Here is a 20,328-nt window from a genome sequence, read left to right as displayed (position 1 = left end):
CGTTACTAAGGTAACGGCAGTGGATGCGGACTCGGGTCATAACGCCTGGCTGTTCTACAGACTCGCCGGAGGCCACGGACGCGTCTCTGTTCAGTGTCAATTTACATACGGGAGAGGTGAGGACTAAACGCACTGTTTCAGAGCACGATGACTCCTCTCAGAGACTGCTGATAGAAATAAAGGATAATGGAGAACCGATCCAGTCCACCACAGTCACAGTGGATATACTGATAGAAGACGGGTTTCATGAACCCATCTCAGACTATAGAGAGAAAACTATCGAGCCCAACAAGAAAACTGGCAAAATTACTTTATATTTGATCATCTCTTTGGCTTCCGTCTCCTTGTTGTGCCTGCTGACATTTTTCATCTTACTAGTGAAATGTGCGCGAGGCAGTAGAGGCAGCTCAAGTTGTTGTATAAGGAGGACAAATTCTGAATACAAGAACCCCAACAGGAATCTGCAGATCCAGCTCAACACTGACGGGCCCATTAAGTATGTGGAGGTTCTGGGGGGAGACATGATGTCTCAGAGTCAGTCCTTTGGCTCCTATCTCTCTCCAATGTCAGAATTTAGCGATCTTACTCTGATTAAACCCAGCAGCACCACAAACTTTACAGACACGCTAAACGTGCTTGATGCGTCATTACCAGACAGCGCGTGGACGTTCGAGAGCCAACAGGTGAGACACAGAATCATAATTTAGCACCACTGTTGGTTGATTAAGGTCGATATATTGTTGAAAATTAGTATTATGGCCTGGAGCCACACATCATATTGTGTAATACTGCACACGTTTCTATGTGGGGCTGTGCATGTGTGTGTGTGTGTGAGAGAGAGAGAAAGAGCTACTGCTGTACATTTCAGCACCACCCATTTGGACAGTGGGTAGCATCTGCGGCCTTTATTTATTTTTTTATTTTTTTATTATACATATAAAAGCTTATTTATTTCTTAACTTCTTTATTTCTTTATTTCTCTATTTCTTTCTTTCTTTCTTTCTTTCTTTCTTTCTTTCTTTCTTTCTTTCATTTATCGCCGAATTAAATGGCTACATGGCAAAAGCTGAAGTGTAAATACTACAGGTTTTACATACATACTACAACATATTAAAACATGCATTTTCATTAAGTAAAAAAAAACAGCTATAATTTAACCTAATTTAGCACCAACTTATTATTATTATTATTGTTGTTGTTATTATTATTATTATTATTATTATTATTTGCAACACTACAAGGGATTTTCCAATGCAGCCTCTCCCGTGTATTGCTATAGCATTTTACCCTGCTATTTAATTTTCGGGTAATAACATGCCCATTCTTTATGTTCACAGCAATTGTTTATACCTTGTTACTTCAAATTCTTTTTGCTTACAAAAATATTTGCCCTTATAATAACCTATATCATGGGTCTGAAATATTTTAGAACACAAGTCTCCACTAGATGCCGTAACACAAACAAAAGAAGGCTGGTTATGCCTTTAAGAAACAGCAAAGCATTTATTGGATGAGAGAGCCTTGAGCTTAGTACCAATCGTGCTTCAGACCTTACAAAGGGATCTACTCCCTCCCCCAGCCAAAGGAGGAGTACAATGATGAGAGCTGTAGAGCGATAGGAAACACGAAAGCTTTATGAGGCTGATCCCCGCAACGAGGATGGGATGAATAGTACATTTTAAAATGAAGAATACCATTCTGTTTTGTGGATATAAATTGACGATTTGTTGATGGGAATATCAAGTGCAACAGAGAAATGAGGCACAGGAGGATCGGAGGGTGGAAATGGGCAGCGCTTTGGCTGTTCGCTTTCTCTCTATTGTGGAATACAACTGGAGCTCAGGTTCGCTACACAATACCCGAAGAGTTAAAAGAAGGATCTATCGTTGGAAATATCGCGATGGATCTTGGTTTTGACATCTCAAATATCGCCGAGCGTAAGTTACGAATAGCATCTGAGTCGAATAGACAATATTTTAGTGTGGATTTAGGGAAAGGTGATCTGGTAGTTAATGGCAGAATAGACCGAGAGACGCTCTGTGGACAAAGCGCCAGTTGTCTAATGCCACTGCAGATCGTTATTGAGAATCCACTACAGATGCACAGCCTTGAGATAGAAATACAAGACATAAATGACAATGCACCGAACTTCCACAATAAACATGCCACATTAAAAATTTCTGAGTTGACTGCTGCTGGCGCACGATTTACTCTTGAAAGTGCCGAGGATCTAGATGTTGGAACTAATAGCCTGAAATCTTATTCACTGAGCAACAACAATTTTTTCCGTCTAAATTTAAAATCATCTAAAAATGACAGACTAGTACCAGAATTAGTGCTTGATAAACCTTTAGATAGAGAAAAACAGGCAATCCACAAGCTAACACTTACAGCTCTAGATGGCGGTAATCCAGTAAAATCTGGCACGTCTGTATTGGAAATAACTGTTCAGGATTTTAATGACAATGAGCCAAAATTTGACGTTGCTGCATACAAAGCATCTGTTCTAGAAAGTGTTGGTTTTGGTTCAGTTGTGCTCAAAATAAAAGCCACTGACTTGGATGACGGCCTTAATGGTGAAATACAGTACTTATTCGGTGCAAACACGCCTGATCTCGTAAGAAACGTTTTTAGTGTTAACGCTGAAACCGGTGAAGTCACAGTCACTGGAAAACTAGATTATGAGACAACAAAATCATATACGTTTGATGTTTGTGCTAAAGATAAAGGGAATCCAGAGCTGGAGGGGCAGTCATCGGTTCAGATAGATGTCATAGATGAGAATGACAATCTACCAGAGATTATACTGACATCTTTACCGAGCCCTGTACCTGAAAATGCAACGGTGGGAACTGTGGTGGCTTTGATTACCGTCAAAGACCTGGACTCCGGTAATAATGGCAAAGTCCAGCTAACTGTCTCCCCGGATGTTCCATTTAAATTGAAACCTTTTCATAATCATTATGCACTAATAACTGACTCATTATTAGACCGTGAGGCTCATTCTGAATATAACGTAGAAATACTGGCCACGGACTCAGGTGTTCCGCCCTTAAAAACTGCGAAAACGATAACTGTGAAAATACTTGACGTGAATGACAACCCTCCACTATTCTCACAGTCCTCATATAACGTTCACATAAACGAAAATAATCTGGCAGGCGCATCACTGTTTTCTGTAAAAGCTTCTGATACTGACCAGGACAAAAACGCTCTACTTACTTATTCAATTCTGGATACAAATTCTAATCAAGTGCCAGCATCGTCTTATTTTTATATTAATTCTGAAAATGGAACAATTTACTGCATGAGCACATTTGATTATGAAAAGTTAAAATTGTTTAGTGTTGTAGTGCAGGCTAAAGATCAGGGCTCTCCATCTCTGAGCAGCAACGCAACTGTTCATGTGTTTATTTCGGACCGAAACGACAATGCACCTGCTGTCATTTACCCGTCCACATCCATGGGGTCTGTCACTCATCAGAGGATGCCCCGTTCTGCTAAAGCAGGACATCTCGTTACTAAGGTAACAGCAGTGGACGCGGACTCGGGTCATAATGCCTGGCTGTTCTACAGACTCGCAGAGGCCACGGACGCGTCTCTGTTCAGTGTCAATTTACATACGGGAGAGGTGAGGACTAAACGCGCTGTTTCAGAGCACGATGACTCCTCTCAGAGACTGCTAATAGAAATAAAGGATAATGGAGAACCAATCCAATCCACCACAGTCACAGTGGATATACTAATAGAAGACGGCTTTCATGAACCCATCTTAGACTACAGAGAGAAAACTATCGAGCCCAACAAGAAAACTGGCAAAATTACTTTATACCTCATCATCTCTTTGGCTTCCGTGTCCTTGTTGTGTCTGTTGACGTTTTTCATTTTACTGGTGAAATGTGCGCGAGGCAGTAGAGGCGGCTCAAGCTGCTGTATCAGGAGGACACATTCTGAATACAAGAACCCCAATAGAAACCTACAGATTCAGCTCAACACTGACGGGCCCATTAAGTATGTGGAGGTTCTGGGAGGAGATATGATGTCTCAGAGTCAGTCCTTTGGCTCGTATCTCTCTCCAATGTCAGAATTCAGTGATCTCACCCTCGTTAAGCCCAGCAGCACCACAAATTTTACAGATACACTAAACGTGCTTGATGCGTCATTACCAGACAGTGCGTGGACGTTCGAGAGCCAACAGGTGAGACAAACCTAAATGTGAAAAGTTAATGTTTTTACATACGCTATTATTTATACTTAACAGAGATAGGGGAAGGCTACTTTCAGCACCTTGGAAAGCGCCATGTGTACGTTTATCTGTGCAAAGCACCTTTTTTTGCAACAGACAGACAACAGACAGACAGACAGACACACACACACACACACACACATACATACATACATATATATACATATATATGTGTGTGTGTGTGTGTATGTGTGTGTAGTACAAAGACAACACATAAAATATGACCACACATGATACATAATGCTCTTTTTTTTCTATTGTATTGTTCTTTGGTGTGAGTTTGATAGTAAGTGCTGATGCTGCGCCTTTAAGAGGGTACTGCTTATTGGTTATTGCGATTTATCTCTGCACCAATCACATGCAGAATTGTACAAAGAGATCTACTCCCTCCCCCACTGACATTACAACGCTCAGTGTAAGCGGAGAGAGGGGATGCTCTGATCTCTCCTATAAAATGGATTCTAACATATTTTTGAGACAAAATGGACAAGCAAAATTGTCGTCGTGGTGGGATCCGTAGTTTTTATTAGAACGAGGAATCGCCTGGATTTAAAATCAAAATGACAAAGAGGGTGGCATTCAGACGGTGGAGGCTTTTTTTGCTGTTCTTTTTTCTCTTTCTTCTTTTGTGGAATACGACTGAAGGACAGACTCGCTATTCGATTCCAGAGGAATTAAATGTGGGCGCTGTTGTTGGAAATATCGCAAAAGATTTAGGTTTAAAATTATCTGAGCTATATGACCGTAAATTACGAATAGCTTCTGAATCAGGTAAGCAGTATTTCAGCGTGGATTTACGCCGAGGAGAAATTGTGGTTAATGAAAGAATCGACAGAGAGATCCTTTGCGGAGAAAACGCAAACTGTCTTTTGCCTTTGCAAATCGTTATCGAGGACCCTTTACAGCTTTACAGAGTGGAAGTCGACATACAGGATATTAATGACAATTATCCGCATTTTCAGTCGACGGACCGCGTTTTAAAGATAGCAGAATCCACAGTCCCTGGTATGCGCTTTCCTTTGGAGAGCGCAGTAGACCCAGATGTAGGCAGTAATTCTTTGAAATCGTACACTTTGAGTAAAGACGAATGTTTCAGTTTAAAAATAAAAGATCTTGGTGATGGTCGAAAGATTCCCGAATTAGTACTGGAGAAACCTCTAGATCGCGAGAAGAAACCGATTCATCAGCTGATGTTAACTGCCTTAGACGGAGGGAGCCCGGTTAGATCAGGAACGTCTCAAATTAATATCACTGTGCTGGATATCAATGACAATAACCCTGTTTTTGAGAAAAATGTTTATAAAGCGGCTATTTCTGAAAACACTAAAAGAGGCACGTCAGTTCTTAAAGTTGAAGCAAAAGACTTGGACGAAGGTCCGAATGGAGAGATTAAATATTCCTTAGGAGAGCACACTTCTGATGCTTTGCGTTTGTTATTTCACATTGATGAGAATACCGGGGAAATTATTCTAAACGGAGAGTTGGACTATGAAACCACTCCTATGTACAATATTGAGATAAGTGCCAGAGACAGAGGTGTCCCCGAAATGGAGGGCCATTGTACAGTTAAAATAGAAGTCTCGGATATTAACGACAATCCACCGCAGATATTGCTTACGTCTAAACCAAGCCCTGTGCGGGAGGACGCGCCAAGCGGGACAGTTGTAGCGTTAATAAGCGCACGGGACATCGACTCTGGTGACAATGGAAAAGTCAGTCTGCAGACACAGTCTGACCTTCCGTTTATTTTAAAACCATCTTTCTCAAACGAGTATTCGTTGGTTACAAACGGCGTTTTAGACCGCGAAACGTTCCCAGAATATAACGTAGAAATCACTGCATTTGACTCTGGCTCGCCCCCTTTAAGTAGCAAAACAATAATTCCAGTTAAAATTCTTGACGTTAACGACAATGCCCCAAAGTTCACCGATAACGTGTATCATGTGTACGTAAAAGAAAATAACACTCCAGGCTCTATAATCTGCTCCGTATCTGCTCAAGACGTTGATGTCGGCGTAAATGGTAAAATATCATACTCTATTGAGAACCCTAAAGTTTGGGATACCCCAATATCCTCGTATATGTACATCAACTCTGATAATGGTAGCATATTTAGCATGCATTCGTTTGACTTCGAAAAACTAAAAGTGTTTGAGGTCATCGTTCAGGCTAAAGATCATGGCTCTCCTTCTCTAAGTAGCAATGCCACAGTGTATGTGTTTATTTTGGATCATAACGACAATGCACCTGCTGTCATTTACCCGTCCACATCCATGGGGTCTGTCTCTCATCAAAGAATGCCCCGTTCTGCTAAAGCAGGACATCTCGTCACTAAGGTAACAGCAGTGGACGCGGACTCGGGTCATAACGCCTGGCTGTTCTACAGACTCGCGGAGGCCACGGACGTGTCTCTGTTCAGTGTCAATTTACATACGGGAGAGGTGAGGACTAAACGCGCTGTTTCAGAGCACGATGACTCCTCTCAGAGACTGCTAATAGAAATAAAGGATAATGGAGAACCGATCCAATCTACCACAGTCACATTGGATATATTGATAGAAGACGGCTTTCACGAGCCCATCTCAGACTATAGAGAGAAAACTATCGAGCCCAACAAGAAAACTGGCAAAATTACTTTATATTTGATCATCTCGTTGGCTTCTGTGTCACTGTTGTGTCTGTTGACATTTTTCATCTTACTGGTGAAATGTGCGCGAGGCAGTAGAGGTGGCTCAAACTGCTGTATCAGGAGGACAAATTCTGAATACAAGAACCCCAACAGAAACCTGCAGATTCAGCTCAACACTGACGGGCCCATTAAGTATGTGGAGGTTCTGGGAGGAGACATGATGTCTCAGAGTCAGTCCTTTGGCTCGTATCTCTCTCCAATGTCAGAATTTAGTGATCTCACCCTCATTAAACCCAGCAGCACCACAAACTTTACAGACACGCTAAACGTGCTTGATGCGTCATTACCAGACAGCGCGTGGACATTCGAGAGCCAACAGGTGAGACAAACGCAGATTTAAACAAGTTGCTTATACATGTTTATTTATACGTAACTGATAGAGAGAGAGAGAGAGAGAGACGCTAGTGTCAGCACCTTGGACAGCTCCGTGTGCGCTTTTGTCCAAGCCAAGTAACTTTCCTCCAATAGAAACGCACGTTTTTATCCCCACTCCCCTTTAACTCCTGTCCCAGACTCACACAGGCTTGTTGCTCTCAAGAGCTGTATTGTTAGTTTAGAAACTTAGAACAAATGGAGGAGATCATTGATACAAAACAAAAGGTGTTTCTCATATACTCAACAAGGTTTTGCGAGGTCTGGGATATGCATGAATTAAAACCACGTAGGAGTTTTTAGCTACTAGTGAAAATACTAAATTAAAAATGGAGAGTAAACAGCAGTGTCGGAGATCTTTGGACTGGGCTGCAGTTTGGATTTTTCTTAATTCTTTGTGTTTTGCAACGCACGCTTTGGAACTTTTATATTCTACAACGGAGGAATCTAAACCTGGAACTATTGTTGGACACTTGACTAAAGATCTAGGAATTAATGTTGAAGTGATACTTTTAAGAGAGATGCGAATCATCTCGGAATCTAATGCTAGGTACTTTGACGTAGACCTGACATCTGGAGCTTTGGTGGTCAAGCAAACAATGGACAGAGAGATTATGTGCGGAGGAAGTTTACAATGTCACACTCGGATTCAGATTTCTCTTCTAAATCCGTTGGAAATGCACAGCGTTACGATAGAAATTGTGGATGTCAACGACAACGCGCCACACTTCCGAAGCCGAAACACTTCTTTGGAAGTTTCAGAAGCGGCTGCGCCAAGCACGATGTTCCGCTTAGAAAGTGCGCATGACCCTGACGTGGGTGCGAATTCATTGCGCGCCTACTTTCTTAGTCAAAACGATTGTTTTATGCTTAAAGTAGAAACTAAAAGTGACGGAAGCAAAATCCCAATTTTAGTCTTAAACAAGTATCTTGATAGAGAAAAGACGAGCGAATTTAAATTGATTTTAACTGCAGTTGATGGTGGCAGTCCAGAAAAGTCCAGCAACAGTGCCATTTTTATAAATATTCTAGATGTCAATGACAACGCGCCACACTTCCATAATCCTACAAAAAGAGTCACGCTTTTAGAAAATTCACCTCATGGAACGTTAGTTACAACTCTTAATGCCTCAGATGCAGATCATGGTCACAATGGTGAAATATCTTATATGTTTGATAAATACACCTCTGACAATGTGATCAAACTTTTTAGCGTGGATTCTACAACTGGTGAAATTAGAGTTACAGGACTAGTTGATCACGAACTAGCGAATGTGTATGACGTCACTGTTCTTGCTAGAGACAAAGGAATGCCTCCCATGGAGAGCTCATGCAACATCAAAATCGAGATTATTGATGTGAATGACAACACTCCTACTATCACCATTAATGTGGTTTCTCCTGTAATCTCTGAAAATGTGAGTTCAGGCACTGCCATTGCCCTAATCAAAGTAGAAGATGAAGACACAGGGAAAAATGGTGATGTGAGCGTGCACATCCCTTATGGGTTGCCTTTCAAGATGAGTTCGCCATATAAAGGGCTTTTCACTTTAATGACCGATGGCCTGCTGGACAGAGAGGCTGTGGCTGAATACACTATTACTTTGACCGCCACAGACTCTGGTTCCCCACCCCGTTCCTTGCAGGAATCTTTTGTGTTACGTCTTTCAGATGTTAATGATAACCCCCCAGTCTTTTCACAGCCTTCCTATTCTGTGGACATAGCAGAAAACAATGCACCAAATGCTCCCCTTCTGTCTGTGTCTGCATCAGACCCAGATGTGGGTGAGAATTCCACCATTTATTTCTCAATTTTGGAGAGCGAAGCTCTCGGTAGATCTGTGTCTTCATATGTATATATTAACCCAGATAGTGGACAGATATATGCCATGAGAAAGTTTGACTATGAGCAGTTGAATGCATTTCAATTCATAGTGCAGGTTTTTGATAGAGGAGCCCCAGCTCAAAGCTCCAATGCTACGGTGCATGTGTTTATTATAGATCAGAATGATCATCCTCCTGTCCTTATATACCCTGCACCCCCATCTGATGGGACGCTGCAGTTTTTGCTACCTAGAACAGCCAGCATTGGACACTTGGTCAATCGTATTGCATTCGTGGATGCTGATAGTGGCCACAATGCCTGGTTATTCTACAGCTTCTCAGGGGTTGATTCTGAAATGTTTCACATAGGCGCACATACTGGAGAGCTACGTACAGCCCGTAAGCTTACAGAAGAGAACAGCAAATCTGTTTTTAGCTTCATTGTGATTGTAAAAGATAACGGCAGGCCTTCTCTCTCTGCTAGTGTGGTAGTTAACATCACCCTGGCTGAGAAAGCTTCAGATGTCTTGTCAGAACGTAGAAGCTTTACCTCTAAAAGCCCAAAAGGGTCTGACCTCACCTTGTACCTTATAATCACATTATCCTTTGTTATTACGGTCTCATTCCTGGTTATCATTGTTGTAGCAGTGCGCTGGCTCGGACACCGTGGTTACGTCATGTGCCTTATGCAAAAACTTGGTTTCAAGCACACATCTCGTGCGCACCAACACAATGACCTCCATCTGCAGCTAAATACTGACGGTCCTATTAGATACATGGAGGTCGTGGGGGCCTCCCGGGACTTTCACAAACACACATACACGCATGGTTTCTCCACGATGTCCAGCAGGAGCGACTTTGTGTTTGTTAAGGCCCCACAGAGCACTCTAAGCATGCGACTGTCAAAAAGACTCTTCGCTCACTCATTGAAGGTGAGATTTTCAGGAAATATTATAGACTACCAATTAAAAGTTTGGGGTCGGTAAGATTTCTTCAATGTTTGTGGAGAAAGAAGTTTCCTATACCTACCAAGGTTGCATTTATTTATTTATTTTCTGTATCTAAAACACATAAAATGGAAATACTATGAAATATTCTTACCGTTTAAAATAACTATTTTGTTCTTCAAATGTTTTACAATGTAATTTATTCATGTGATGGCAAAGCTGACTCTTCAGCAGCCATTGCTCCAGTCTTCAGTGTCACATGATCCTTCAGAAATCATTCTAATTTGCTGATTTGGTGGAGAAGATACAATTCTTATTACCAATTTTGAAAAGTTGGCTTGCTTAATATTTTTGTGGAAACTGTGATAAACTTATTTCAGGATTCTATGATGAAAGAAGGTTCAAAAGAACAACATTTATGTAAAATAAAAATAAAAATACAATAAACAATTATAAATGTATGTATCGTCACTGTGACTAATTTAATGCATCCCTACTGAACAAAAGTATTCATTTCTTTAAAACATTCTTATTGACACCAAACTTTTGATGGGTAGTGTAAGCATTTAATGTTGCATCTGTTAATGAAACAAATGATACGCCATTCAAATGTTTGTGGTATGAATTATAATGTCACAGTTTCTCAAAATAATTTCTGGACAGATGCAAATCTTGCTGTATATGTCATTAATTCAGACTAAGGCTCTAGTCACTATGACTCACTTTTTGGACTAAGCACTTTATAATGCCAAGTGTATTAAGAATCAGGCCACGATCTGAGCTATTTCTAGACCCAATGACTCAGCAGAGAATTTAACAGTATGAATCTGAGAAGAGTTGTGATTGAAAATAGTGTGGTCAAAAGCTCAAATCAGGTGAGGCAGAGAAAGAAAAGCAGTTGTATGCATGCAGTCCCAAATAGCAGACTGTCTTTGTGGAATCTACATTGGAGTTTGTAGGATCATTACAGTGTGATATTGCACATGCCTTGAATGCTATCTTGCAACATAATGGCTCGACTCAGTGTGGGGAGATGCAATAAAACTGTGTGGGATACTAAGGAAATTATGACAAAATGTGAAAAAAAAACTTTAGCCATAATCCACCTACAGGTGAGCTCATATTTTGTTTGATACAGACTGATGTGTATGCTCCTCATGTACATGCACTCATGCGTGAAAGCAACATGATCGAACTTTCAATTATTCACACACACTCCCTCAACCTATTTTCTACCTGATGTTCTTCTTTGTTGCTTACTTCTCACTGCTCCCCTCAATTCATTCTTTCAAAGGTGCAGTTTCAGAAAACAGTCCAGAGGAAAAGCAGAGGAAGTGCATCAGATTGTACTGTGCTGTCAATAATACGAATTTGTGTTTCAGAACCACAACCTCCTATGATGGGATAGAGAAACCTGTGTTTCAGGATGGACCAATACTGCATATGAATCTCTATCAAACAAAAGAACTGACAAAAGTCTTTTCTTCTTATTTTCAGCAAAAGCCACCTAATGCTGACTGGCGATTTCCCCCAAACCAGAGGCCTGGTCCCAGCGGGTGAGTGTTGGATTCAGTTTATGTTTCTCACAAAACCTGTAAATACATTTGAGATTATCCACATGGTATTACGTACACTGTTTTATAATAATTTTCATTTAATCACTCTGATTGGAATGGGATAATAGAACAAAATCTGGGATTATGTGTAAACATTTGAGTGCCTAGATTTTGGTGGTCACCATATTATGAATTTAGTCAGCAAGAATTATTTAGTAATTATTTAGAAAAATTGAATAGTTTTCCTTCATTTAGTGTTTTCATTTTCATTTAGTGATCTCTACATTTAGCCCATTTTCACCATTTTTATGAATATTAAAGATGCCAATGATGATTTACCACAATACCATACTATATAAAATAAAATCCTACAAAAGAAATCTTGTGGAGGGAAAATACCATAAATACACCAAATATATAATGACGGCAACCATCCTATAAAAAAAACATACGAAAGTAAACCAGCTACTAAGGTTTTAACTTAAAAGAAGCTCAAAGACATTCTCACTCATCCATGTGCCCTGGTTAGTCTCGTCCTCACTGGACGCTGGGTGATTGAGTGACAGCTGCATGCTCCTGTGCTTATGTTTCAGCCAACACAGGTTCCACACCCTGCAGCAGAGATGGACTCCATACGAGAAGTCCAGGTAGAGTGAAGGCGAAGAGAAGGCTAGTGTGTGGTAGCGTTTGGCTTCACCTGGTGTAGCCTTCTAGTGGAATGTTGTGTTTAGGTCTTTCAGATTATGTGTCCTGCAGCTTCCAGCGACATGCTGTCCAGTCTGTTCCTACACATATCAATGTGACCACAAATTACATGCAGTTGGTTCATTTGAGGATAAGGCTTTTGGATGTATGTGTATCGCTGATAGCTGTTTGTTGCATCTTGCTCTGCGGGTTGTCATTGCAGTGTGTTTACCTGTGCTTAGTAAACTTTGTTTGTTCCGATTTGATTTATTTTGGCTTTGTAGAGCCAAGTCTGTGAAGTCTGTCCCTAAAGAGTAGAGAAATATTTCTGTCCTTATGTACGGACTCTGCTCTCAATCTGTTTGTGTGGGCAGAGAAAGAGAGTAAAAATCTGCTTTTTAGTCATGCCATTTTGAAACTGAGCAGCCTGTAATAACCAACATATACTTTAAGTGATAGTTCACCAAAAAAATAAAATAAAATAAATAAATAAAAAAAATAAAAATAAAAAATGTCTTTGTGTTTCACAGTTTTTTTAAAAAATAAATAAATAAAAATTTATAAAATAACACATTACTCAAACTTGCATTTTGGACTAATACATTTAAGCATTGAAACAAATGAAACAAACTCTATTAAATGACAAAAATCTCTACTCAAATGAGCAACAGATTAAAAGACTTAAGAATTTTATATATGGGTGTTGTGTACATTATCCTAATAAACTCATGTTCCTTTGTCTATTTAAAAGCTTATCTGAAGCTTATCAGAGGATGTCACTCACATTACCAAGTTGTTTTCCTTCCAAGGAAGTGATGTCAGCTTTATGATTTAATTGTGTTTAATTTAATTGTCTCTTGACAGCTTTCATTTGAATGGACAGTAGTGAAAATAACAGAGAAAGCAATAACTTAAGGGAAAAACTAAAAACCTTTATTATAATAGTCAAAATAAATGTAATAATTGGAGAATATATATATATATATATATATATATATATATATATATATATGTATATGTATATATATATATGTGAGTGCGTGTGTGTGTGTATGTGTGTGTGTGCATACATACAATAAAAGTACTGATAGTAAGTGTTGTATTTATATTAAAAATGGGATACAAAAGCCTGGAGACATAGGAAAAGTGGTGATATTTGGTATTTTAAAATGCTGTAAAATATTTCAAATTCTTCAAATTATGCTATTTATGACTTTAATGACATTTTAAGGCTGTAAGATCATGACACTTTCTGGGGACACAAAAGGCGCTAAAAATATAAGGAATGACCCTTTAATGAGTATTTGTAATCAGAAGTGTTATTATACACTATAAATACTCATATTTAATCAATTGTTTTAACATTTGCTGATATGTCTGCATGTTTTATAAGCCTGAGGAACATCAATTGGCTGATTTTTTTTTTTTTTTTTTTTTTTGGTTTAAAGTAGACTACTGATGGACCTGCATATGATTTGTGACCCTGGCCTACAAAACCAGTCATAAGGGTCAATTTTCTGAAATTGACATTTATACGTCATCTGAAAGCTGAATCCAAAAATTAAATAAGCTTCCCATCGATGTATGGTTTGTTAGGATAAGACAATATTTGGCCAAGATACAATTATTTGAAAATCTGGAATCTGAGGGTACAACAACAACAACAACAAAAAAAAAATCAAAATATTGAGAAAATCGCCTTTAAAGTTTTCCAAATAAAGTTCTTAACAATGCATATTACTCATCAAAAATTAAGTTTTGATATATTTACTGTATTTTATATTTACAAAATATCTTCATGGAATTTGATCTTTACTTCATATCCTAATGATTTTTGGCATAAAGGAAAAATCAATAATTTTGACCCATACAATGTATTTTTGGCTATAACTTCAAATATACCCCAGCGACTTAAGACTGGTTTTGTGGTCCAGGGTCACATTTAGGTATGCAAGCCACGCCACTGTAAAAAAAAAAAAAAAAATAAAAAAATAAACACAAACACAGGTTTGGAACAACATGATAGTGAGTAAGTGAAAAGAAAAGAAAAGAAAAGAAAAGAAAAGAAAAGAAAAGAAAAGAAAAGAAAAGAAAAGAAAAGAATCATAAAAAATGATAACGGTGAACTATCTCTTTAAATTAAGTTGTTGTGATTTGATTAATGGGCACAGTGTATGTGTTGTCAAGCCACATGGTGTAAACAGACAAAACTGTATTCTGATCAATGCATCTGTCTATTTACTTCATGTCTGCAACTGCTTTGTCGACTTTAGCCTCCATTTTCTGACTGCACTGCACTGTTTTGCCCTGTCACACAAAATGGCTGTCTCAGCTAATGAACGGGGTGCATTTATGCTAGCAAACGTGGTGGCTGCTGTTCTTATATGTGTGAGAGGTACAATGCGAGGAAAAAGCACCATGTGTGTATGCTGAGTCACTAACCCTGTTCTCTGTCATGTAGGGCTGGAGCTCGTCCTGATGAGGCAGGTGCCAGCGCTGGTGTGATAGCAGGAACAGGACCGTGGCCCAACCCCCCTACCGAAGCTGAACAGCTCCAGGCTCTGATGGCAGCAGCGAACGGTGAATCTCAATCTCACTCATTCCTCCGTCTTTTATAAAACTGCATTAAAACGAGAGCAAATAAGAGACGGGGAGAAAGCATTAGCACAGACTTGAACTAGAAAAACTTAGAAAAGCATAGCCTACAGGATTGTCATAAACATTTTGCTTGTAAAGCAAAATTTTTCTCTGCTAGAAACATCCTTCAGGCTGATCAGCTTTACAAGCTAAATTTTCATGATAAGCTTGCTGGTTAAGCTAATTAAGCAACCCGTTGGGGGCAAATCAGCCCACCAGCATCCTAAACTCAGCATATGCTAGTTTTACAGCAAGGGAAGGCTGTCCACATATATTGTGTTAGATCCGTCAGTCCTCAAGGTCAGATTCTGAAGACTGTTAAAAACTGGATGATGTAAGGAAAGAGATAGATGGAGTGAGAGAAGAAGGAAAAGAGTGAGTTCTGGCTTCCAAAGTACAGTGGATCTCACCATTTATTGACTGTTATAGAGTCAGACTAATTGAGTGTAAAGAGACAAAGGAAGCTTTCTTCCTCTCAGCAGCTGCAGTCAGAATGACAGCACTGTGCTGGTGTTCTTCTCTAGCTTAGATGAACATCAACAGAATCTCAAGAGTGTTATTTACAGTACATTTACATGCTGGAAGCTGAACAACAATCCAATTATCTGGATCTGTAGGTTCAAATTTACACTGGGCTGGGCATAAAAAAAAAAAAAAATATATATATATATATAAATAAAATATATATATATAGACCCCTGCAGAACCATATGAAGCTGCATTGATACTGCATTTTGTACCTTCAGCCTGCTGATCCCCGTTGAAGTCCACTATATAAATAAAAATCCTGGAATGATTTCCTTAAAAATTTTAAAATCTTAATTTAATTCAGGAGTGAACTAATCCTGTAAATCCAATCTAAATGCATTTAAATATATGCCGAGACTTCAGACATTTAAATTTTCTGTTTTACCATTATAATGAAGTAAGCTTTAACTTGCATTTAAAATATATTATCTGTAAATGTACAACATTACTGAATATCACACTACAGTTAAAATTATAATGAAGTAATTTACATGTGCTTTAGTATGTTTAGTCAACACAATAAAAATAAGTGTCTATTAAAGCATGGCATTGTTTATTCTGACAAAATCATTGTTTATTAAAACAATGATTTTAATTGTACTTAAACAGTCATGAAAGTGTACTTTTTTTTTTGACAGTTTGCCCAAAAAATGAATATCCTGTCATCACTTAGGTCCAAACCTGTGTTTTTTAGCTGTTGAACACAAATGAAGATATTTTGAAGAATGTTGGTATCCAAACAGTTGACGGTAGCCACTGACTTACATAGTATTTTATTGCATAACTTTATTGTCCCCCTAAGTGGAAAATTGTCTTTGGCTCACAAGCATAAGCCAAAAACAACTTACATAATAAGATAGAGTCATAGTCACTAGTCACGTTACACATACTACATAATAAATAAATAAATAAATAAATAAATAACCGTCAGCTGTTTGGTTACCAGCATCCTTCAAAATGTGCTCAGCAGAAGAAACAACCTCATAAAGGTTAGAAACTACTTGGGTGAGTAAATTATGACAATTTTTATTTCTGGGTGACCTATCCCTATTTTTTTTTTTTTTTTTTTTTTTTGCATTAACATTATATAAATATGTAAATTCTTCTTAAAATATGCCTGTACCATATGCTTGTATATACACCACAAGTGCATGTTCAGTACAGTTAAGGGGATAGTTCACACAAAAATGAAAATTCTGTAATTTATTACTTACTCTCATGTTGTTTCAAATCTGTAAGACCTTTGTTCATTTTCAGAGCACAAATTAAGATATTTTTATGTAATCCGATAGCTTTCTGACACTGAATAGACAGCTTAACCTTAATTTTATGAAGCTACGAGAGTACTTTTTGTGCACAAAGAAAAGAAAACAAAAAAAAAAAAGAAAAGAAAACAATTTAATTTCTTCTGTGTCAGTCTTTGACACAGAAAAGCTCTTGGAAAGCACTTTGTCAGAAAGCTTTTGGATTTCATCAAAAAATATCTTAATTTGTGATCCAAAGATAAACTAAGGTTTGGAACAACATGAAGGTGAGTAATAAATGACTTTTTACTTATGAATTTTTATTTTTGTGTGAACTATCCCTTTAAGTGCACTTCTTTCTTACAAGGGTGAGTTTGGTTTTGATTAACAATTTCATGACTACAATTTCATTATGAATTTGTGGAAAAGAAACAGATTTATACTGTGGGAACAAAGTCAGATTTGCCTCACGGCTGTTTGATGACAATGTCACTTCCATTTGCAATGCATTTTACAAGAACTGTGGAAATAGTGTGATTTAGTGTGCTTTTCTTGTATATACACACGTCTTCTGTTCTGTAGCCGTGATGCTGAGTATGTGATGTGTGTCGATGTTACGGCATACATAATGCATGGGGGATGGGCAGGCAGAAGCAGGTCACTGAGGGAGCTGCAATGCGGTTCCTGAGTGACTGAATTATGAGCTCTGTGCCGAACCAACCCATCTATAACCTTTCCAATCTCTCTCTTTCCTCTTCTTCTACTGTCTCTATACCTCTGTCTATTTCTTCTTTCTTTCTTTCTTTCTTTCTCACCCTACCGTTGCTCTCAGAAGCAAGTGAAGCCACTGCAACTCTCGGCCCTCGCTACAATCCCCAGTATGGCCCGGACTACCGCCAGAACGTCTACATCCCGGGCAGCACCGCCACCCTCACGGCCAACCCTCAGCAACAGGTTATTATTAACATTATTATAATTTATTGTTAAGTCTTACTATTTAAATGTTTTCTGTTCTCATGTCAGATATGCATGTATGTCCACATGTAACAAATTCCTTGTGTGTCTGTGCACACTTGCCGAATAAAGCTAATTCTAATTCTGATTCTAATCAGGTGCCCCAGCAGGCCCTTCCCCCTCCCCAGGCCCTTCCTCCCGTCGAAGCCCCCAAGGCAGCTCAGACGCCCGCCAGCAAGAAGAAGCCTACTAAGAAAGACAAGAAGTAAGATGCGTGGAAGCACTATCAGAGCTGCAGAAATATGTCGCCAGGATCTGAGCATTTCTCCTCAAAAAATAGACGAGTCCAGAGGTTTGGTTAAAGAATGAACAATCTTTAGATTTAATGTTATTGTCTGTGAGGGTTTTATTTGTTTGTTTAAGATTTCCCCACTTTTATTTATTGTATTTTGAATTGTAATACAATATCTTAATCTCAATAACCCCGAAAAATCAAGCATCTGTTGCTGAAACAAAGAATGACTGAACAAGAGGAGATGTGTTTAGATTCCTGAAGCTCTTTCTGTGACAGATAACTCTGTCCTGTAAATAGCATTACTAAAACAAGAAGAAAATATACGTTTCTTCTTTTATTTTTTGTTTCCAAATGTCATGTTTCAGCCTTCTTTTTGTGTTTTTTTTGTTTTTTTCCAAAGCAAAGTAGATGCTTCTTGTGGTTACAAAATGAAACGCTGTTAGGCTTTTTAACAATGTGCCACAACCCTCACCTTGACTGAAAAAGGAGTATTGAGCTGAACTATGCAGTGAAAAGGGTGTACTAGGGAAAAAAAAAAAGGCGGCACACGAAAGTATATTTAACTAGTTTTCGGATAATACATTTACGTTTGGTGAGACACTGGATTGTTGGCATGGTGTTTAAAAATAGATTCAGTCTTCTCATTAACTTCTTAATAGCCAGTTAAGCAGAGCTGAATGTTAGGTTAACACTTTTGACTATTCTTTGCTTTAATTTCCTGTTAGCTTGGTATAAGAATCCTGAAAATGCACGTAATGTAAACAGTGTTTTAAAGCTCAGAAAAGATAATCTCAGCCTTTGTAAGGTCAAGATCGGAGAAAGATTTAGGTCAAAGTGAATGTGGTAAGAATTATTGGAAAACATGAAGTGAACCAAAATGAAAGAACCATGTGATAAGATTAACGACTAACTTAAGTGCGACACTGTACTTGAATGGATCTTAGATGGAAGGATTCTGTCCATTGTTCTGCACCAACCACCACCACAGTGTATATAAAATGTGTAACCTGTCTGTACAAACATTAGAGCCACAAGGGCTGGCTGTTACAGGAATGTTTCAGTATTTTTTAAAAAAAGCAACAAAAAAGACGATAGAAAAAAGCTCCAGTGTAGTGTTGTAGGAAGAAAAGCTTCAAGATCATTGACTAACCAAACTGTACATACTACAACTTCTAAAGACACGCAATCGTAGCTTAAGGCTTGTGGAGTATGTGCATATTTTTGTGTTTTTCCCCCTTGATTACACTTTCTTTCCTTTTCTCCAATCACCTAAAACTTTGAAAGATAACAGACGATACTTACTGTCTTTAGAGTACCACCCCTCCCCACATCTTACTGTACTTTTCTGTGCTTGTAATTCCAATCAGTCGGTAATGATACTGGAATGCCACTCCTGTCTGTTTGACTATGAATATCTATCTATATATATAAATGTCTGTCTGCTGCTTGGCTTTCTGTATTTGACTGTGATTCCTTTAAAGAAATGCTTAGCACCTCATGTTACCCTTTTTATTTTATAAGCTAATATTTATATCGCTGTTGATTTATGTTTTACTTTATTATTGGAACACTTACATTTGAAATAAAATTTTGTCAGAACTCACAGTCATGGCTGAGCTGTATTATTATTATTATTATTTTAATTGCTTGGTCTGTGAACATAACTGTGGACATATATTATATGCAACAATATCCAAAAGGTTGGAAACTGGTACTTTTATTTAGCAAATATTAAATGAATTGACCTAAAGTGACAATCAATGACGAAAAAGAAAATACATTAGTAATAGTAATAAACAAAGAGTTTATTTGCAAAAACAGATAACTCTGTTTTTTTTTTTTTTTTTTTTTTTTATTAATTTTCAAAAATCATGTTTTTGTTTTTTGTTTTTTATTATGTTATCATGTTCTTTATTGTCTTAGTTATTTTTTTTCTTTTCTTTTTTTTTCTTTATATCATAATAACCCAACTGAAGTTTGATTGAGATTAATTGGAATGCACAATGAAAAAAAAAAGAAAAAGATTTTTGAAAATTGTGAAAAACAGTGAGTTATTGTTTTTTTGCAAATGAACTCTTCAAATGTTTCCTGAGCAGCAAATCAGCACATTCGATTAAGAATCATGTGACATTGAAGACTAATGACTGCTGAAAATTCAGCTTTAGAAACAAGTAGCAAATAGTTATTTTAAATTGTAGTAATATTACAGTATATATTACTGATTTAACTGTATAAATAGTGACTTTAGTGAAAAAGTGAAATAGTGAAAAAAAAGTGGTTTTGAATGGTAGTATATACATGGGTTTAATAAATCATAATTACATATTAAGGTTATCGTCAAGAAACTCATGA

General features: G+C 38.0%; 2 protein-coding genes and 1 pseudogene across 2 annotated transcripts; all 3 read left to right on the top strand.

The window, feature by feature from the left end:
- LOC127171682 (protocadherin beta-7-like) overlaps nt 1-19,581 on the top strand; it is an 83,027-nt pseudogene extending 63,446 nt beyond the window's left edge.
- On the top strand, nt 690-4,805 carry LOC127171685 (protocadherin gamma-C5-like). The gene has a single exon (XM_051120485.1). It carries the CDS (start codon nt 1,757-1,759, stop codon nt 4,211-4,213), a length of 2,457 nt encoding a protein of 818 aa, XP_050976442.1. The 5' UTR covers nt 690-1,756; the 3' UTR covers nt 4,214-4,805.
- pcdh1g32 (protocadherin 1 gamma 32) lies at nt 7,261-11,557 on the top strand. Its single transcript, XM_051120484.1, has one exon. It carries the CDS (start codon nt 7,637-7,639, stop codon nt 10,115-10,117), a length of 2,481 nt encoding a protein of 826 aa, XP_050976441.1. The 5' UTR covers nt 7,261-7,636; the 3' UTR covers nt 10,118-11,557.
- Nucleotides 19,582-20,328: the final 747 nt, after the last annotated feature.

The sequence above is a fragment of the Labeo rohita genome, chromosome 10 (genome assembly GCF_022985175.1).
Source record: "Labeo rohita strain BAU-BD-2019 chromosome 10, IGBB_LRoh.1.0, whole genome shotgun sequence".
In the NCBI taxonomy this organism is placed as follows: domain Eukaryota; kingdom Metazoa; phylum Chordata; class Actinopteri; order Cypriniformes; family Cyprinidae; genus Labeo; species Labeo rohita.
The sequence above is the reverse complement of the archived record's forward strand: the minus strand, read 5'-3'. Positions and strand labels throughout refer to the sequence as shown.